This window comes from Pelecanus crispus, chromosome 5 (assembly GCF_030463565.1).
Source record: "Pelecanus crispus isolate bPelCri1 chromosome 5, bPelCri1.pri, whole genome shotgun sequence".
Taxonomy (NCBI): domain Eukaryota; kingdom Metazoa; phylum Chordata; class Aves; order Pelecaniformes; family Pelecanidae; genus Pelecanus; species Pelecanus crispus.
In genome coordinates this window covers 20,110,591-20,129,903 of record NC_134647.1, presented here as the reverse complement: position 1 = coordinate 20,129,903, position 19,313 = coordinate 20,110,591, and the positions used below count along the sequence as shown (strand labels likewise).

Here is a 19,313-nt window from a genome sequence, read left to right as displayed (position 1 = left end):
ATGAGAAGGGATGCAGGTCCAGTCTCTGGGCATTTCGTATTTAAGGACAAATAAAAAAAACCCTCAAGAGGGTTCCCTTCAGCCTCTGGCATGAGAAGCAGAGACCAGCCAGATGCAGTTGTTAAACTGCCATTCCCATCCTGCTCAGACACAGGATAAAGTGGTGCTGTGACAGATCACCTCCATATCACTCCCGGAATACAAAGTCCCTGTGGTGCCCCCAGAGGAAGAGGAGTCACACATTTACAAGTACAAACATCAGAAACTATGTCTCCCTCTCTGTGCTACCGAAGTAACATTCAAGATAACTTTTAGTGCCATGTCTCTCATTATTCATAAATAGATACCAATACAATCAACACAGTCTCAGTGCTGTATTCAGATTAAGCCAGCTTTTTGAATCAACTCCAAAATTTGGAATATTAGAAGTAGCCCAAGGGACACAGATTAGCAAGGAGAGAATATGTGAGGTAGTCAAAGGTGCTTTATTGTAGAAAAATGAAATTAGTATGTGGAACAAAATTAGAGCAAGAAATCACAATACTCAAGAGAAAATTAGTGTACTGCTCTACTTTCCTCTCAATCTGTGCATATAATTCCAATTATAACCATTGGGAGTTATTGGAATAGCACATTTCAAGGGGAAATTGTACTTTACTTATGCATCTTCAAAAGGATAAATGGATCTATTTAAAGGCAGTCAAAAAAGGTATTTAGATTACAATCCTTTACTGTTATTTCATTCCTGCAAACAAAAGTTGTTCCTTTCATATTACTGACATCCTTGTTGGTATCTAACACTGCTGAGGCTAGCCAAAAGATGACATGTCGATCTCTCCTCAGACCAGTCTACATAGGAAGAGCTCTTTTGATCAACAGAGCTGCAGCACTACAAAATTAGTGAGTGAAGGATCAAATGATGCAGCCCCCATTCTTGTTTAATACAAACATCATGCAGCTAGATAATGGACTGGGATTTTGATCCTACAACACTCAAAGCAATTGGGGAAACGTGCAAGAAAAGCACTACTGAAAGTCATGTGGTTCCCTTTGGGTTGTTACGAGCTTCACCTCTGCACAGCTTAATTTTGAATAGACAGGTTTATTTATATTTGATATCCTTTACAAAATTTTACATCTTGATATTAGAACACTTGCCAAAACAATTAGTTTTAGTTAACATTTTTAATATTAGTATCAGGAAACCAAAATCATACTTGACTTTTTAAAGCATTATAATCTTAGTTTTAAATATTTTTAAAGTATTAGCATTAAATTTTTAACTATTTGTCACTGTTTATAGATCTCCTTGCTACCTCTGTGAAAATGTGGTCCATTAATACATGCCCAGCCAGCCTCCTTTCTTCTTACTGTCTTTGACAAAAAGATCTGTTTCTCATCTTTACTTCAGCCATTTACCATTCCTAGTCTGGCATGTTCAGTCAAGAATTCAAATCGTGCAAATAGCTGCTGCTGCTAGGAAATAAGTCTGGCACCAGATGGAGCAATCACATAACTCTACTTTTAGCTCAGTTGCACTAACATTAAGATTCAACAGACTCAAAATGCTGTTCTTCAGAATTTTGGTTTAAATCACCTTTCTTCACTTACTCAACCTTTGTTGTATTAATGTGTCAGCTGAAGTCATCTATCCCTGTCAGGTCTGTCATCTGTATCTAATGTGACAGTTTGTTTTAGGTACATACAGACTTCTTAAACAAATTAGGATTCTCCCTTACATTAAAGCTGAGAAGCTGTTTGCTTTTCTTTGCTATCTAACATTGAACTGTCATTGCAATCTCCACTACTGAACACTTAACATCTTTTGTGAAGTGTACTGAAATATCTTGGCTTGCCAGAAGAATTAAGTTATAGGTTTACAGAAACACATTCTGTTTGAGACATCTGGAATCCACGAGTTCAGGTTATAAAAAGCATAGTTTGCATTCATGCATTATTTCTACAAAAAGTAAAAATCTGAGAGGTAAATCTGAATTATAAGAATCGTGAATTACTTTCCTACTGAGACAATTTTCTGTCAATTTGTAAAAATTCCCCCTACAAATATACTCCTATGATATTGTTATGCAATAAATGTATCCATGTTCCTAAACGGTGATTTCCTGTTACCAGTAATTTATCAAGAAAATGAAAAATTCTTTTTTGTTATATACAAACTGTGTTGCAGTGCACATGAAACTTTAATGCTGAAGTAAAATTTCCTGATTCACATGGATTCATTTTATTTAATTTAAAAGATCTATTTGGTAGTCAGGAAGCTCTCACTGTCAGTGAACACTTACCTTGCTAAAGTCAACAGTGCTGTTTTCTCTGCTCACATCATTTTTGTTTTCAATACAGGCTGGAGCAGACTGTGGGGAAACAATCTGACCTGCTAAAAAAAGTAGCATTATTACAGAATACTAACAATTACTTCTATAAATAAAGCAATATCTAATGAAATAGTCGTTAAAGAACTGCATACATTTCATATCTTATGTATATGAAGCATCTAAACATGGCATTTTAATTAAAGACTTATTTAGAGTAACACATTCTCAAAAGACAGAACATTTATCACGTGCAGTTAGGAATGGGAGAACGTAATTTAGAAAATGTAAAAGATACTCTTGAATATTGGAAGACAAACTTTCTATGCCAATTAAAGCTTATGATTTTTAAGATACTACATTTAGGAAAGTCCTGCATTCATATAGTTTTTGTAAGTGATTTAAGGAACTGCAATTTTGGGCAATATCTGTCTACAAGAATACTCCTCACTGAATAAAACAGGATTATTAATTTTGGTAAATTTACTCGTGCATATAAGAATGTCCTGATTATAACAACAACTACAAAACCCAGCATAAAAGTGGGCTGCTATAAAAATAGATGTACTGGAAATTAAGATGATTTAAAAACTCGGTATTAAACAATGTGATTATTGACATGTGTAAAAAAAATGTTTCAGCAAACATATTTTCAAAAAATTCCAGTGAGGATTTAGTAAAGTATTTTATAGAAGTTCTAAAAATATCTCAAGATGAGAAGTGTTTAAACACACCTCAGTCTCGTGTGAGCAAGTGGTAAGCCTTGCTACCAACAAAATTTTGCCAACGAAAGCTCAAAAACAGGATTAAGTAACAAGTAAATGTCACGTAAAGCATAGTTTTACATAATGCCAACGTTGCCCCTGTGCATGGCCAAAGGCCACCACACACACACTGAGGGTGTGGGGCTGGCAGTAGGGCAGCACACAAACCCCACAGGGTGACGGGCCGTTCCCTGCTTGCCTTCACTCTTCCTTAGTCCCTGGCATGGCAGGAGCCGCGCACAGCTCTGAACATCACAAGAAAGTACAGGAAAAAGTACCAAATATATGAGCCAACTATCTCTTACTGCCCTAACACATACCCAGGAATAACGACAGAGTCCAACTGGCCCAGAGTCAGCATCTCGTGCCCAGCATATATTTGTTTCCATAGCAAATAAAGTCTCTCATATGACTGAGAAATGATGATGTGAAAACATTGGTTCTGGTGAAAATCAACCTAAACTTGCACAGTAACAAAGACCATATGTTCACGACACTTGAAGATGAAGACAGTCAGAAAGTCCTTAGCTAGGCACATTGTCTGGGCAATTCAAAAAGCCACGGTGTGTCCCCTCACACTGCTGTTGCACACACTTGCAGCCCAAGCACGTCCTCAGCCACAGCCAGGAAACAGAGCACTTGGCAGGATCCAGTCTGAACGGGACAGGAGACGTGCAAGAGTATCTCAACCATTGCCAAAATACTGAAGTATCAGCTTCTGTCACAGCTGAGGACTAAAGTATCCCTGTCTAAGTCTGGTCATGAATTCCCAGTTGAAACACTGGCTCAAGGAAAAGGCTGGTTTTCATGAAAATCAACATCTCGTTTTCCACTAGGCAAATCTCCCATGACACAAAACAGTTTGAATAGAATAGAATAGAATAGAATCATTTAGGTTGGAAAAGACCTTTAAGATCATCCAGTCCAACCATTAACCTACACTACCAAGTCTACTCTAAGCCAATCAAGGGTAGAGTAGACTAAACCATGTCCCGAATGCATCCTCATAGCATAGCCAGAGGGATTTCACTTTGATTAGGAAGTACAGGAACAGAACGTTTTAAAAAGAATTGCTAGAAATCTTATTATTAAATGTTTCAATCTTAAAAACGTAAATATTTCCATTTTCTCTCTGATTCAGGACAAGGACAGATCAAAACAAGAATAGAAATTAGGGCTTTTCGTCAGCACTACAGTGAAACAGAATGGCAAAAAATCAGACATGACAAGCATGCTAACCTAAGCAAGTACATAAAAATAAGTCAGGATTAGAATTTATGTATGACAGGAATAAAGGATTGATTTCAGAAAGCAACATATTAATGTAACTTAAAAGAATTCACATTAAAAAAGACTATTACTATAATGTCACAAGAGACAACCTTTGCAAATCAGAAGCCAGAAATTATTACATATGCAAGATGCCTATAAAGAGTCATTCAATTTGTCTGTTTTAATTGGAACTTAAAGAAAAAACACTGAGTTCCCTCATTGTTACACCATCACCTTTACACTATGTATCCCCATACACTATTTCACACTGTATTTTTTTTCTGTATTGTTTATTTAGCAGTCTTAGAATTATTTTTACAGGAATCATCCTGTAGTATTATAACTATTGAAAATAATTAATATATAAATTTTATTTCTGTACTATTTTGGAGATTTTAATAATGTAACAAAAAGATCTTCCACTAATTCTAAAAGAGAAACCATAAAATGCTCAGGGAAAACTTCTGCCCTAAGCTACTCCCAGAAAACCTTAAATCTAGTACTTTCTTAAGTCTTAATTTCTTCCTTTTAGACATTCCTCTATATACTAGGATCTATACAAAGGGAAATACTTTTCATAATTACTCATGCTAATGTAATACTCATACTAATATATGTACTGTTACAAAGATGTTACAGGAAAGCAACAGAAATAGTTCATTATGTTTCTGTTGCTAATTAGGGATTTACATTTATACTTTTTTTTTCTGGACCCAAAATTTCAAGAAAATTAATCAGAGCATGGACTACCTGTTATAAATACTGAAGTTTTAACATCATAATTGGAGGTGTCAAAAGGCTCTAAGCAATTAGCCTAACAGTCCAAAGGCTAACTTTTAAACATGTCCACTTTTCTTTTAGGAGAAAAATATGTAAAAATATACATAGTAGGAAATAAAAGCCACAACCAGTAAGTATGTGAAGTTTATAAGAATAGCATATGTTCTTTTTCTGTGCCAACAGAAGACCTCAAACTTTGATTTACCCATATGCTGGAATAATCTGAAAGAACACAAGTTTTACCTTGAGGCAGTAAGAGATGTTTAAATAGCTCTGCAACTTAAGACAGCTTTCTGGATCTTGGAACAAGAAGTTTGGGTTTTTTACTGTATTGAATAACAATCAAAGATATAAGGTAGAGAAGACAGTTAATTTCACCTTTCACAGTCATGGGAAAGTTTTTTAAAGAGCACCTTAAACACAGTGCAGGATTGCATGTTTCTTATGCAACAATACAGTCAGTAAAATGCGAATCTGAACTTGGTCTCTGTGCAGCCCTTCAACAGAAAAGAAAGACAAAAAGTACTGGGTTTTGAGAGATATTTTGCTCCTATACACACTTAGTTTGTTAAAAGCCTGTATATTTTGCACTAGATAGCAGGTAGATACAGTGCTATGGTGGCCCTCTCCCTAGGAGCAGGACTGCAGTGCTACACTGTTATTTTTATATTTGGTAGCTTCCTCTACTTCTGAGCTATGAAGCCACAAAAACTCATAAATTAATTTAGTTTTCTGTATAATTGCATGTTGACTTAAAGGAGGTGTCTTTGGGGTGAATACTGTTAAGCGCATGAGTAATTCCCAATGGGGTAGGACCAAAAGCATACTGATGGCAACCTAGTGAACACTGACATCACCATGCAGCACTGGTTTTCCAATGTCGTTAAAAATATTCAGTTTGCTAAAGCGTGTTGGCAACTATACATATGCTTTATCCTCAAGCCGCTCTCAATTTCAGCAACTAATTGTCTTCTCTGAATAAAGGACACAGTTACTGGCACCATGATGGTCCCATGAAGCAACAATCAATTCAAGAGCTATGTGAGTGAAGACAGGAGCTGTCACATCATACCTAGACTAAACTGAACAAAAAAAACCAAAAAAAAAAAAGGCATTAAGGCATTTCCCCTCCGATTTCCACCAAAACGTCAACAGTCACCACTGTATCAAACTGCCTCTGGAATACAGGGACACTAAATCCACGTTTTCTCCAAATTTTATCTTCACAAATATGGGAGCCTTTAAAGCACTATGTGCAAAAGGAAAAAAAGAAAAAAAAAACCCCACCAAACACCAAACCCCAGCTAGGTTTTAAACATCTGCTCCAAGAAAAACACTTGCCACTGTTTATTACCTCTTTGAGTGGGCAATAAGGTGTTTAAGCTGGTAAGAATGGTGAAGACACAAACCATCACCTCCCTTGAAGAGGGGAAAAAGAGCAGCAACAGCCTTGCCACTTATACAGCTCTTCCATGCCCTGTCCTTGCCAGTTCCATTTCAGCTCTCCGAAGCTAAATGTTTATTCACACATCATATGAGGTAAATACAGTATTTTATTTTTTAAGAGTGCAAGGTAGTACTTTGAGTCCTTATAAATCTAAAGTTTAAAAGCCTTAAATTATACTGCAGTCCATCTACATAAAGCATCCGAAGAGCCGCATTCTTTGAGAATTCATCAGAGTGCCATTCAGATTTTTTAAAGTATTGGTCAAACAAACACACAGTGTGGTATCATCGAAATATCCAGCCTACATAAAAGGAACTTAATACCTAACAGATAAAACCACGCTAAAATGGGCGTTAAGGCTTATCTATGTATTAAAAAGCCAATATCACAGTTTTGAAAATTATATTTTAAATTGGTGTACATAAAAAATGAGTGGTTTTTTCACAGAACATGAAATTGCCAGAGGTTTGAATAGAGCGAGAACTCACACAAAAAATATTGTCATGCAAAGCCAAGCCACTTAAAAATCAAAATCCATCAAAATAAGGTCCATGTTTGTTACACTAATATAAGTTTGCATTTGCAGATAGAGCTCAGCATTTTGAGACTATTAGTCCTGCAAAATTGAAAAATAAAAATTAATCCCAGTAAATTAATGTCACATGCAACATACTCTTACTCCCTAAAATTTAAAGCTCAAGACATTTAACTGTGTGTATTGTATTTATTAATCAAAATCCAAGAGGTCTCTAGAATGCCAATGACAAAAACCAAGAACAATGTATTCAGATACAAATCACAGTTAATGGAAACAAACTGGATGCAACTGACACATCAAAGGAAAGTGAATCAGAAAAGAAGTTGCTTAGTTTTCTAGATCATATAGATTTCTTCCCATTCAGGAAAAAAAAAAAATCTAACTTGCAAGCCAGCTATAACAATCTTCAGGCTTTTCACTGCAACTGGTCACCAGTTTTCCAAATTTAAATGGACACGCTGTCCAGGACAGTTTCAGGACTGTAAACCAGTAAGTTTTCCTAAGTATAAGGTAAAATTCTAATATAACAAGAGCAGTGATACCATCTTTGCAGGCTGAATTGTATATGTACCTTTAGGCCTCTTGATGCACAACATTTTAAATCAGTGGCGAACCATGTCACCCCCACTGCAGCTGCGTAACTGCAAGCATATTTGTGCTCGCTAACGACACATAATTTAAGAGGATGAGGAAGAAGTCACTTTACCTGTTTTTCTAATGCTAGGCCTGAATCTCAAGCATAATTCACATGAAGTCATGCAGTAAAATGCTATGATTTGCACTTTTACAAACTGATGTAGGAAAATGAACTTACAAAGAAATGGCACTTTTTTTTTTCCCCCAAAACAACATCATTCCACACAAGCTTCTCTTAAGTGTGCCACAGCTGCTGACAAAGGCCTGAGGTATTTCTTAATCGCTATAGCAAGAAGTTGCATGCTGTCAAGAAACTGAGAGGAAGACATGGATGTACATTTGAAATGATCCGAAGCCCAAGCAAGAATAGGTATTTATACTACCTCCGAACGTTCAGGGAGTTTACAGAACCCAAAGGATAGGAGATGAGGAAGATACAGAGATGAGATGAGCCTGTTAGAGACAGACACAACAAAGACAGAGCAAAATAAAGAAATACAAAGATGAATGATACAATTTTATACATATAGTTTATACATTTTATCATGGGTACAAGGAAACGTGGAGAAAGAAAGAATAAATATCAGATGAAAATGTTCGTAAATCCAAGTTATATTTTAGTAATATAAAAACCTGTGGATAATAGAAGTTGATTAAAATATATACATTTGAAAAGAATATAGAATAAGAAATAGAGCATTAGCTAATTTAAGCTAGACTTAACTATCTTTGAGTTTGCCTTCTCTTCAAGGAAAGCTTTAGCAATACTGCCAGAAAACTTGGGTGTATATATATGGCATTCGTTGTGACTTATTCCTAAAACGAAGGAACACAGTCATGTACCTAGGAATGCCTCCCTACCCTTTTCATATGGCTCCAGGTAACGTCCATCATCTCTCTCCACGTGGTAGTACTGACATCAGAGCTTCACATGCTGTAAACTAGCTCTGAGTTATGGCATAAATGCTTGAACTGATGTATAGAAGAGATTAGGAAACTGAGGAAACTAACAAACGCCATCACATAACTGGTAACGAAACTAAAGCATACTGTCCTAAATTAGACACCCAAGCATAGTCTTAAACACCTCCACGTGTGCTCATACTGCCATAAAATAATGAAGAAGTCCAAACCAGCCCATCATGCTAACTGAAATAACTAGAAAAAGGCTTGAAAAAGAACATGTCAAAATTAACTGCTCCAGCAGCTCATGCTGTTAACTCTGAAGATCCCCAATTTAATATGCTGTTGATTTCTTCAAGCTCCTTGGCGTACCGATAAACCTCTCCTTGGAATTTTAGAATTTCTCAAAATCAGATATGATGTGTGTCGTAATGCAATTTTTACACTAATAACGTGTCTGCTCTGACATCAGGGGCGAAGCAGCAGTTATAATGGCATACGTATGGAATACAAAACAGGCACAAGATCATGTTATTATGGCTAAAGAACACTTTAGCCAAGTGCACGGCAATACAATTTACAAGTCCCTTACCCTGCCATGCTGCTCCTCTCCCTTACTTCCTTCCTCTTTGACTTTAATCAGTAAAAGGTCTGTTAGATCTCATTACATATATATATACACACACATACACACACATACTCTGAAGTCTAGACTAAAAGTGAAATAGCCAGTCAATAAAACTAAAATGTTTGCATGATGAAAACTTCTTTTCCTAGCTACATTTTCGTCAAGTCAGCTACTTTTCCATGCCACACATGCTTAAATTCTGAACTGCAGAACCCCTTATAAAAGGGGAGAGGATTATGAAATTATTTTAGCATTCCTCCAACAACAGAAAGGTGTTGTATATTTGCAATTCTCTTTGGTTTTTTAGACCACGTCATAGGAATTTGCAGACACAGCTCTTGGGTATCAGAGTGAAAAACCTATTGGTCTCAACAAAAATAAGTTAAATTGCTTTACAAACCAAACTTTCTAAAGATGATTTACTATCTAAAGATACAAAGATTCGTATTTTTACCTGCCTTCTACTGTATTTATGCTAAAATTACTTGCCACCCTCTATTTTGGGTATTTGGTGTCAAATTAGACTTAAAAAGAAAAAAAACCAACATTTTTCCTGCTCTTATGCCAAATTTGACTGTCGTTTTTTATTGGAACATCAAAAGCAGGCTTTTAATTCTCACAGTTTTGATGCTTAATGAAAAGTGAAAGTTAAACACAGCATGGCAGCATTAAAAATGCATGGTAAATCCATAGCACCCTGACATCTTAGCCCTGCAGAGGATGTGAAGAAAAGCCATTGTAAACAAAAGATAATACTACTAAATACAAAGCAAATTAATTAGATGGTCTGACAGACTCTTAAACAAAGAAAAAATGGAGGGAGAACATATGTCCAACTATCTTCCAGCAAACATATCACAGTGGTCTGTCAGCAGCACAGCCATATATTGAATTTAAGTTTACGTCTTCATTTTCAGATTTTGCTCCTGAATATCTGGAAGTTGATACATTGATAAACTAGCATAGTCAAGAACTTGGACAAAGAAGGGGTTTTGCATCCTCAGCTGTACAATGAAACTCAGATGGCAAGGACTTACGGCTCTGAACCACCTATTTTACAAACTACAGGCTGCTAAGGATTGTTCCGTTAAACTGTCTACAGTAAACCCAAATTTAACCAAACTGAGAATTTCCTTTTGTGCAGAAAGAGTGACCAAGTTCCCCTGCCTCACTTCAACAGGGACAAATAAGTGGCCCTTCTAAAGCTCCTGGCACTTGCCGTTTCTGAAATCTCTTACAGGGGTGAACTGAGCTGTAAGCTCATCTGTAGTACCTGAGATGATCTGGTTTTCTCCCTGCAGTCTCCTAGGAATTAAGCTTCTCATCCAGAAAGTAAAAGCCATAATAAAGTATTTTACTATCTTAATGCATTTTTGTATTAAAAAGAGAGAACAATACTGCTACTGTTGGCAATATATGGAATGTTTTATGTTCATATGTTCTACAGAATGTTGTGCACAAATGGGAATAAACAGACTAAAGTAATGCCTTGATTGCATTTTACCAGTTTGTCCTCCGGAAACAAAGATGTGTCTCAGCACACTCTTGACAAGAATATAAGGTGTTTATTTCCCTTAATTTTGCTTTCTTTTACACATATTTAGCTGATTTTTCTTTTGCTTTCACCTGATCCAAAGTTAATTTTAACAACTCGTTTTTGTTATTATCATGAGAAGCTTGTGCAGACGCTCCATGGCAATCTAAAAAGAAATATACAGCTGTAGCGAGCATAACACCGTAGCTGAACTCTAGCACTTGGGTCATGAGGCTACAGCAGAAGAAAATGATCAGAAGCCTCACTGCTACCCCTGGTCAAGCTTCTAAGGACACCAGAGTTCCTGAAAGCTGAGCATTTCCTGCATAATTTACACAGCACGTAATACAGCAATTTACCCAGGGTAAAGAAATAACTAAGAATGTACCAGAAGAGGTAGCAGTCAGTGTGCCTGAAATTAGGCAGCTCTCCAGAATCATCTCTTTCCCCACTCCTTTAATCCTAGAATATTGGAGTAATAGTTGCCACTCAAGCCCATGAGCTGCTTATCTGCTGTTGTCTTGAAAAGGGAAAAAATTATGATTCCTTTTAAAACCAAACACTTAGACTAAATTTTCCTCTTCTAAAGCTAATACTAGTTTTAGTACAATTCAGTCAATACAATAAGATTCAGACTTTTTACTGTAACAGGGTAATGGATGGTAAGAGAGAAACTTAAAATAAACCAACCCCTCTTCGCTTTATCACAGGGGTATCATCTGTTTTGAAGAGGTCAATGCGGGAGACTGCCAAATACGCATTAGCACTTAAAGGATGCAAGTAGAAGAGCAATGCTTCAACCTGATTAAAAGACATCTGTGTCCAAAAACAGTGGGTTTGGAACTCTTCACCATAATTTAGATAATTTAGATAAAAAGCTGATTTACCTTCATATAAATGTGCCTAAAATTATTTAGATTTGTATTGGTTATGGTGCATTTAACTTAATTTAAATTAACACAGTGAAAGTGATTAAGTGATTTTTTTTAACCAGGGGTTAGAGTGCTCTGAGGCATCTCTACATAAGCACATGAACCGGAACTCAGTAGTTTTTCATCTTGCAAAATGAGCACAAACAAATGAAAACCTGTAAGAATGTGTCTCCATACTTACAGAATCGCTTAACCACCGAGTATATAAAATTAGTGCGTTTAATATGGACTTAGATGCTCTCCTGATCAGAATCTATTTTTTGGGCAATTAGATAGAGATATGAAGGCTCCCAAAAGAAACCTGGGCAAAAGTGAGATGTTTCTGGAGTGAATTACTGCATCAGTCCCACCAACAGACACCGAAAGTTACTGAAATTGAGCTTACGATAATTTCACAGCTTGCCCTGAGGGGTCTTTTTAAGGAGACCTACTGCTTATTTCTCATATAAGATCTAGTGCAAAAAGCTGATGGAATTCAGGCTGCCATAGAATCACAGAATGCTTTGGGTTGGAAGGGACCTTTAGAGGCCATCCAGCCCAACCCCCTGCAGCGAGCAGGGACAGCTTTAACCAGATCAGGTTGCTCAGAGCCCCGTCCAACCTGACCTTGAGTGTTGCCAGGGATGGGGCCTCCACTACCTCTCTGGGCAACCTGTTCCAGTGCTTCACCACCCTCATTGTAAAAAACTTCTTTCTTATGTCGAGTCTAAATCTATTCTTCTTTAGTTTAAAACCATTACTCCTTGTTGTGTCACAACAGGCCTTGCTGAAAAGATTCTCCCTATCCTTCCTATAGGCCCCTTTTAAGTGCTGAAAGGCCGCCATAAGGTCTTCTCACAGCCTTCCCTTCTCCAGGCTGAACAATCCCGACTCTCTCAGCCTGGCCTCTTGCATCTTTTCCATGCTGTGGAAACTGAGGAATAGGAACATTACAGCATTAACTTTCTTAAGTGTCTTCTGAATATTTGTTTCGATTTATCAGTAAGACTTGCACAAATCAACAGGAAAGTTGCCTTAAAAGGATGGACAATCATCCTACTTACTGTTATTCTTGTGCATCCATATACATAATCACCCACATCTTAATAAATATTATTTTTTCCTTACTCTTAAAACAATATTTTGGCATAAGTCATATGTTTCTATTTAATATCCTCTTCAGATGAAATTATACATTGTCTTTTACATCTGAGTCTTCCCCAGGGAAGCAGCTAGATTTAAAAGTACCTATTAAAACTTTATATGGCAATGACTGAAACAAAAAGTCCTTCCTTGAAACCAGAGTTTATCTTTATACCAACAGCCCCATCTTTCCAGATCATCTTTCCCCTTCTGCCCTACGCCTCACAGCACACAGCTGCCTCCTGCGCCCTGCCCCTTCCCTGTGCTATGGCTGTTTCCTCACTCCCCACTTCCCAGGGTGACAGGGGAGCTCAGTAGGGCCCGGAACCAGAGAGACAGCAGAAGGGACTGAGATTTCACTAAAGCTACGGTGATTTCTGGAATAAGAGTCACTATAGTCCAATGGTGTTCAGACAAAAATGTTGTGCGTATTGTGAAAATACTGGATACAGAGGCTCAGTAATGCTGCAATGTATAATTCTAGTGAATTAATTGTAAATATTTGCAAAATTTGGCTGCAAGTTTCATAACACAGGCCTGTGTTTATGTAAATAAGGGGCAATAAGAAACTATCTTTCATTATGATTAACCTATAACAACAGTACAGCTTAAAAAGGCTTCTGTAAAAGCAAGAAAGAAAAAAGTTAAGCCAATATTCTACTGTAGAACCACTCTGCAAACATGCTCTCTCATTTTCATGAACATGATTTTCCAAAAAGTGATTTTCTGAAAGAACAAGGTACAGTTCTTGTGGCATCTCTTCAACAGTGTCATCTTGAAAATGTTTTTCTCATTTTCCAACCCCTCAAACTCAACTATGAAATCTGAAGCACCACTGTTCACACTAGCTAATGCATACACTGTCATAGACTTAGAAACTATTCCAACAATCCATTACATTTTAACTAAATAGGCCCTGGATAGTCAACAGAAGTCAAGAATAGTTATATCACATTTCTGGCAGTAATGGAGCATGTCCACAGATCATGTGCAAAGACGCTCAAGCTCAGTCTGAAGGATCGTACAGAGTGCCTAAAGCACCACAAGCGTACTTGAGCTGTGCCACACTAGGGATAATGTGCCATGCCAATTACCCAGCACAGAATGGCACACTAACACTGCTAGCCTGCTTCCAACACCTGAACCCAAGTTCCCTTGAATACCTCTGCACAGCCCTGAATTGTGCAGGATATTTCAAATTTAAACAGGCGTGTTACTGAATGCGTAAGAGGAACCACTCTCATGTAAAAGGTACTACTTTTACACAGTAGCTTTTCACAGCAGAATCACACTGAGTTCAAGTTGTGGGTACAAAGCACATGCGATACTGAACAGGCAGATGTTACTGGAAGCTCAAAATGCAAAATAAAGCAATGCATTACCATTTTTATCCATGGAATGGGGCTCAGACTGCTTCTTTCCAATATCAGCAAAGGATCTCACAATTGGGATCCTGTTGCTCAGCTTCTTCTGGTTCTGATGGTGATGCTGTTTCAGTAATGCCTCATGCACTCTGTGACGAACATCCTCACTGAGCTGCCCAGAACCCACCTGCTGGTCCAGAATCATATCTGAAAATATATACATAAACATAATAAAAGAGGGGAAAGAGGAAATATTTTATTTTTTAAATTGCAATAATAAGAATTAGTACCCTACAGGATTACAAATGAAAGGTATCAGTTCCTTTAACGCAACAAAATTAAAGTTTTATCTAGAAGTGTTTCACTCTCAGAAAAAAAAATCAAAAAGGATGCTATTAGTGTAAAAAAGTCAATCCCTCAAAAGATATGCAGTTCTGAAATTAAGGTAACTTTGAAGCCGGTCCCTAAGCACTCCCATACATAATGCATCTAAACCCAGAATTATGATGTGTATAAGACGAGGTTTTTTTTTTTTCAAATATCCCCTACCCTATTTGCTACAAAGGACTGGCATGCTGTGAGGAAACAACTTTTTTATTCCCTTTATACTTACCACAGGAGATCACAGTCTAGCTCTTTATTTCTTATAATTACAATACTTCCAGTACAATATAAAGAAATTTCAGATAAGACAATACAGGAAAATTTGCCGCATTATTTGCAAATACTTAATAGGATCTCATTCTACTGCTGGATGTACATGTTCCTGCAAGAGAATCATTACATGGTGGTGTGAGTGAAACTGATCCCTGTGCTAAGAAATCACACCATTTTTGCAGTCCACTGGCAGAAAATATTCTTACATATTCAAAACTATTTGTAAAAATGTGCATTATGTATTTCAAATGGGAAGAATTGTTGAGAATTTTGTGGGATTTTTTTTAATTATTATTTTGGGAAATCCTGCTAGCAACAGTAATATTTAAAAGAAAAAGAAAGGAAAAAAAGAAATTCTGTATCAAAGCAAGTAAAACAGCATTTAAGTACACACTGTCCTTGTATATCCATTGGAAGAAACTGTACTGCACAAAAATAGTGATATAATAAGCTGAGTCAAAAACTCCTTGTACTGAAGATTCAGACAGCTCATGATTCTGTACTGGAGTCAGACTCATATCTACCAGTAAACTCAGTGGAAAAGCAAGCAGAGCAGAAAAAATAAAAAGCAGATGCATCATCAGTAGAGACATAATTTGTCAGGTCTTTGATAATTGCTAAGAGCAAGAGAAAAGAAGAGAGAAAATAGAAGCCATTAAATAATTATGCTGGTTAAAAGCAGAATTTGATTGCTAATACTCCACTATGCACTGTATATACATTTAAAAAACACAACAGTTTTTCCAGAGTTCTCAATATCCACATAACAAGCCAATGTATCACATACATAGCTGCTTTAAGAGCTGAACAACAAATTACCTGCATGTTTCACTTACTATGACGAGGCTACCAACAAATCTACATCTCTATGACCACACACACACAAGAAGACAAGGCTAGGTCCACAGATAAATGCAGCTGCCAATAGATGCAAACATGAGAAATGTATCCACAGCTCGCAATGAAGAGCGATACAGAGGTTTTCAACGTTGCCTTTGACCCCCTCCAGCAATTACATTCTGCACAGTTTTAACAACAGGGCTGACTGAACGGCTCACACTGAAGAGTAATACTGCCTGGTGGTGTGCCTAAACTAGTAAAACCTTGTCTTCAGTGTGCTTCACCTGACTCTGAAGGGAACTTCTACCTCCAGGATTAACTCAAACACCACCAGGTCAGTTATCTCTGCACTCCCAGTCTAGACAAATGCAGTTTTTCTACTACTCTAGACTCTCTATCACAAGATCAGTAACAGAAAGGCAAAAGAGAAGGTAACACAAGTTCAAGAGAAAGTCTTCAGCAGAATTTTTTCAGAAGGAGCCAAGAATTTGCAACACATGAGAAAAAGAAAAGAAAGCTCCAGCTCCAAGAAAAAGCTTCATTTTCCTGCTCAACTCTACTGCTTTTTGAGGAACTGCCTCTGCCCTGAGGATAAGACTATCTTCCCTTTAGATAGCCTTAGTACATGAATTTGCATGTCACAGTTCCCAAAACAGGCCAGTACTTTGAAACATGACAGGGGATCTTCAGAGGAAAAAAAATAAATAATAAGTATATAAGTTAGGGCATCTGCGCTAAAGCACAACTGAAATGATCCTCTCGCGCCTCCTTTTTAATTCTGCTGACCAAAATACAAACTGTAGAAGATGCAAAAACAAAGATTACCTTCTTTGACTTGTTCTAAGAGAGAAATCAAAAGGAAGAGCTGAAAAAAAGGACTCCTCTAGAACAGGCAAATGTAGGGTTGTGGTCATAACCTGGCTTACAGATCAGTGGAACTTGACTTGTATGGTGTCATTCCTGGAATTACAGTATTTTCCATACTAAATATTAAAATATATTAACTACTGAAGATTATGTCAATATTTAAGATGATCCACTTGAGGAGAGAAAATGCCAGGAAAAAGAAAATCATATCCCTATCCTTTTCTTTGCCTAGATGCTCTGCTAGACCTGTTAACAGTCACACAAGCCATGGAGTTAGTGCCAGTGTCGTGACTAACAATTTTTATTTCCTGCCAAACTGAGAAGAAAGTGGCTTACCGTGAGTTTTCTTTTTTTACAACAACTTCCCCTTTACTGTAGCACCTCTGCCACATGTAAAAAGGGAAGATGCATTCAGATTTGGAAAGAATGAAGATGTGTTTTCTTGCCTTGATACTCCCCTCCAGTTGTCATTCCTTTAATACAGACCCATTTGCAGTAGCAGCTGTAGGAGTTTAAATGCAGCCAAATTACTGCCAGATTGCTGTATTTTGACCATTTTTTCAAGACCTGAACAGATCTGAATATTAGTAAGAAAGACTGTCTCCATCAGCACCTGTCACTATAGCATTCGACTTCAGTTTCTTCTGAAGTTTTTCAACATATCTTTTAAAAGCCCAAGCCTCTGCAATGTCAGTCATAACACTCTTGATTGCAAAGACAAGCTTGAAAACAAAAGCAACATGGTTAAAGTCCAAGAGTAAATGGTAAACAGGATTTTTTTAAACATCTCATTTTCAAAACAGACTCTATTTCCTTAATCTTGTGAGAAGATGATCCTACATGCTCCCACCAGTTGAAGCTGCACCTACTTCTCAAAGCCCTGTTTTTTACTTTTGTATCTAGAGCACATGGCCATTTATCCAAAATCCATATGACAAAACAGACTAAAGAATACAGACCTGAAACTTTACAGCACTATATCTCAGCTACATTCCTGTGTAATAAGAGACTCTCCAGGGCTTCTATGCTCAGCAACAAAGGTTTGGGATTTTTTGTTTGTTATAAAAAATTTTCCTCTTGAATGACCTTTTACATTCTGCAGAGTCCCCTTCTAGCCAGACACACAGCTTACTATTACATTTTTCAAGGATGCTTCACAACCATATGGAGCTTTCAGCAAGATGCAGTGTGTGGAATATCCACCAGTATAGTGTTACCCATTCTATTAATTGCTCACACCGTACCATTTCTGCTGACATCAGGAACGCTGAAGCACGATGTTTCTTCAGTAAGGAATCTTGATTTATACTGGAACCATGAAATCACTTTTTCAAGGTGTTAAAGACAGACATTCTTCCTGCACTGGTCATTTAAAAAGATTCAAAGAAACTTGGGGTTTCATACAATTTCAAGAACATTTTCTCCATTCAGACTCAGTTACAATACAGCATTTACATACAATTGATTTTGCGAGTAAATGTGAGCAATGTAAGTACTTAAACAAGCTGTTGTAGTAACTCACATGTAACTCCTCACAACCTGTGAACAATTTACCCAGGCTGTGAATTACAGCATCAGGGTTGCAGACACTTCAAATCAGTTCAAATGCAGTGCAGCTCATGTGTTGCCCTGCACAGCAAACTGCATCTGTCCCACCTCTAGGGTCAGCAAGGATGCAAAAGGAGGTTGGCTGCTTCCACTCACTCTGGAGACGTTTATTACACACCGCAGCTTTGTACAGAGACACGTGGAGCCATCCCAGGTCCAAGCAAATGAGCAGTGAGGAGACACTCAAGTGTGGCCACAGCTTGTTCCCCATTGCTCCAGGTTCACAGTGTGCCCATCACCTCAAGTACAATACTACATGGAAGTCCCAGGTGAAACACAGAATAAATTTATAGAAGGTATGTTGCATTTGCACCAAAATACCCGTGAAGTCAAAAAAGGAATTACTAACAGGTAAACAGGCCAAACTCCAAACTGAGCCTGACTTTTGCAGTGGTGAGTAAAGAAACAAGATCCGCACCTTTTTTTTTTTTTTTTTTTTTTAAAAGCTGTGTACCAGATGAAATACAAGTTTTGAATTGCTGGGCCCATAGTCTCCGGATATAGGTTGGCACTGACAGTTTACAGCAGAAGAAATGAACTCAGTATATACAAGCAAAGTTGCCAGTATTTACGCCTCTCAATCTTCCAAATTTCATAACTGTGCAATTGCAGGACAAAATGAGAGATTAATGACAAAAAATAGAACACATGGGCTTTTGTGTGGGTCATGACTGCAGTGACAGTTGACTACAAAACCTAATTTTAAAGCCAAGGTTTGTTTGGTTTGTGGTGGTTTTCCTTCCCTTAAGGACAGGGGAGAAGAAAACACAAGCAACCCTGAAGCAGTGCTTTATGGAAGACATTCAGTCAAAAAGCTGTCCTTTATCTTAACCTGTCTCTAGGAGCAATAGAAAACTAACAATTAGGATTCTTGGCTGCATCTGTGAACCAAGACCCATTTACGGTGTTTACAACTGTGATTATAAACAAGCTATCTAAGCCAGTGGATTTAGCCCACTCATCCAAGGAGGCAGAGCGTTCCAGTGCACCGAGAGCGCAATTCTATTTCCACCTCTACCTGAAATTACTTTGTTCAACTTCTCAGCTGAATTACTTGAAAAGGAAAGACAGTGAGTGAAAAACGTCTGCTT

General features: G+C 37.4%; 1 protein-coding gene across 2 annotated transcripts in view; it reads right to left on the bottom strand.

The window, feature by feature from the left end:
* SLC4A10 (solute carrier family 4 member 10) overlaps positions 1 to 19,313 on the bottom strand; it is a 125,868-nt gene that overhangs the window by 42,316 nt on the left and 64,239 nt on the right. The window contains exons 6-7 of one of the 2 annotated variants that reach the window (XM_075710130.1): positions 14,269 to 14,457; positions 2,304 to 2,395 (exon numbers count right to left, since the gene is read on the bottom strand). In XM_075710130.1, the coding sequence (XP_075566245.1) occupies positions 2,304 to 2,395; positions 14,269 to 14,457 (281 nt within the window). The remainder of the gene's footprint in view (positions 1 to 2,303; positions 2,396 to 14,268; positions 14,458 to 19,313) is intronic. The other variant, XM_075710131.1, reaches the window with a different exon arrangement.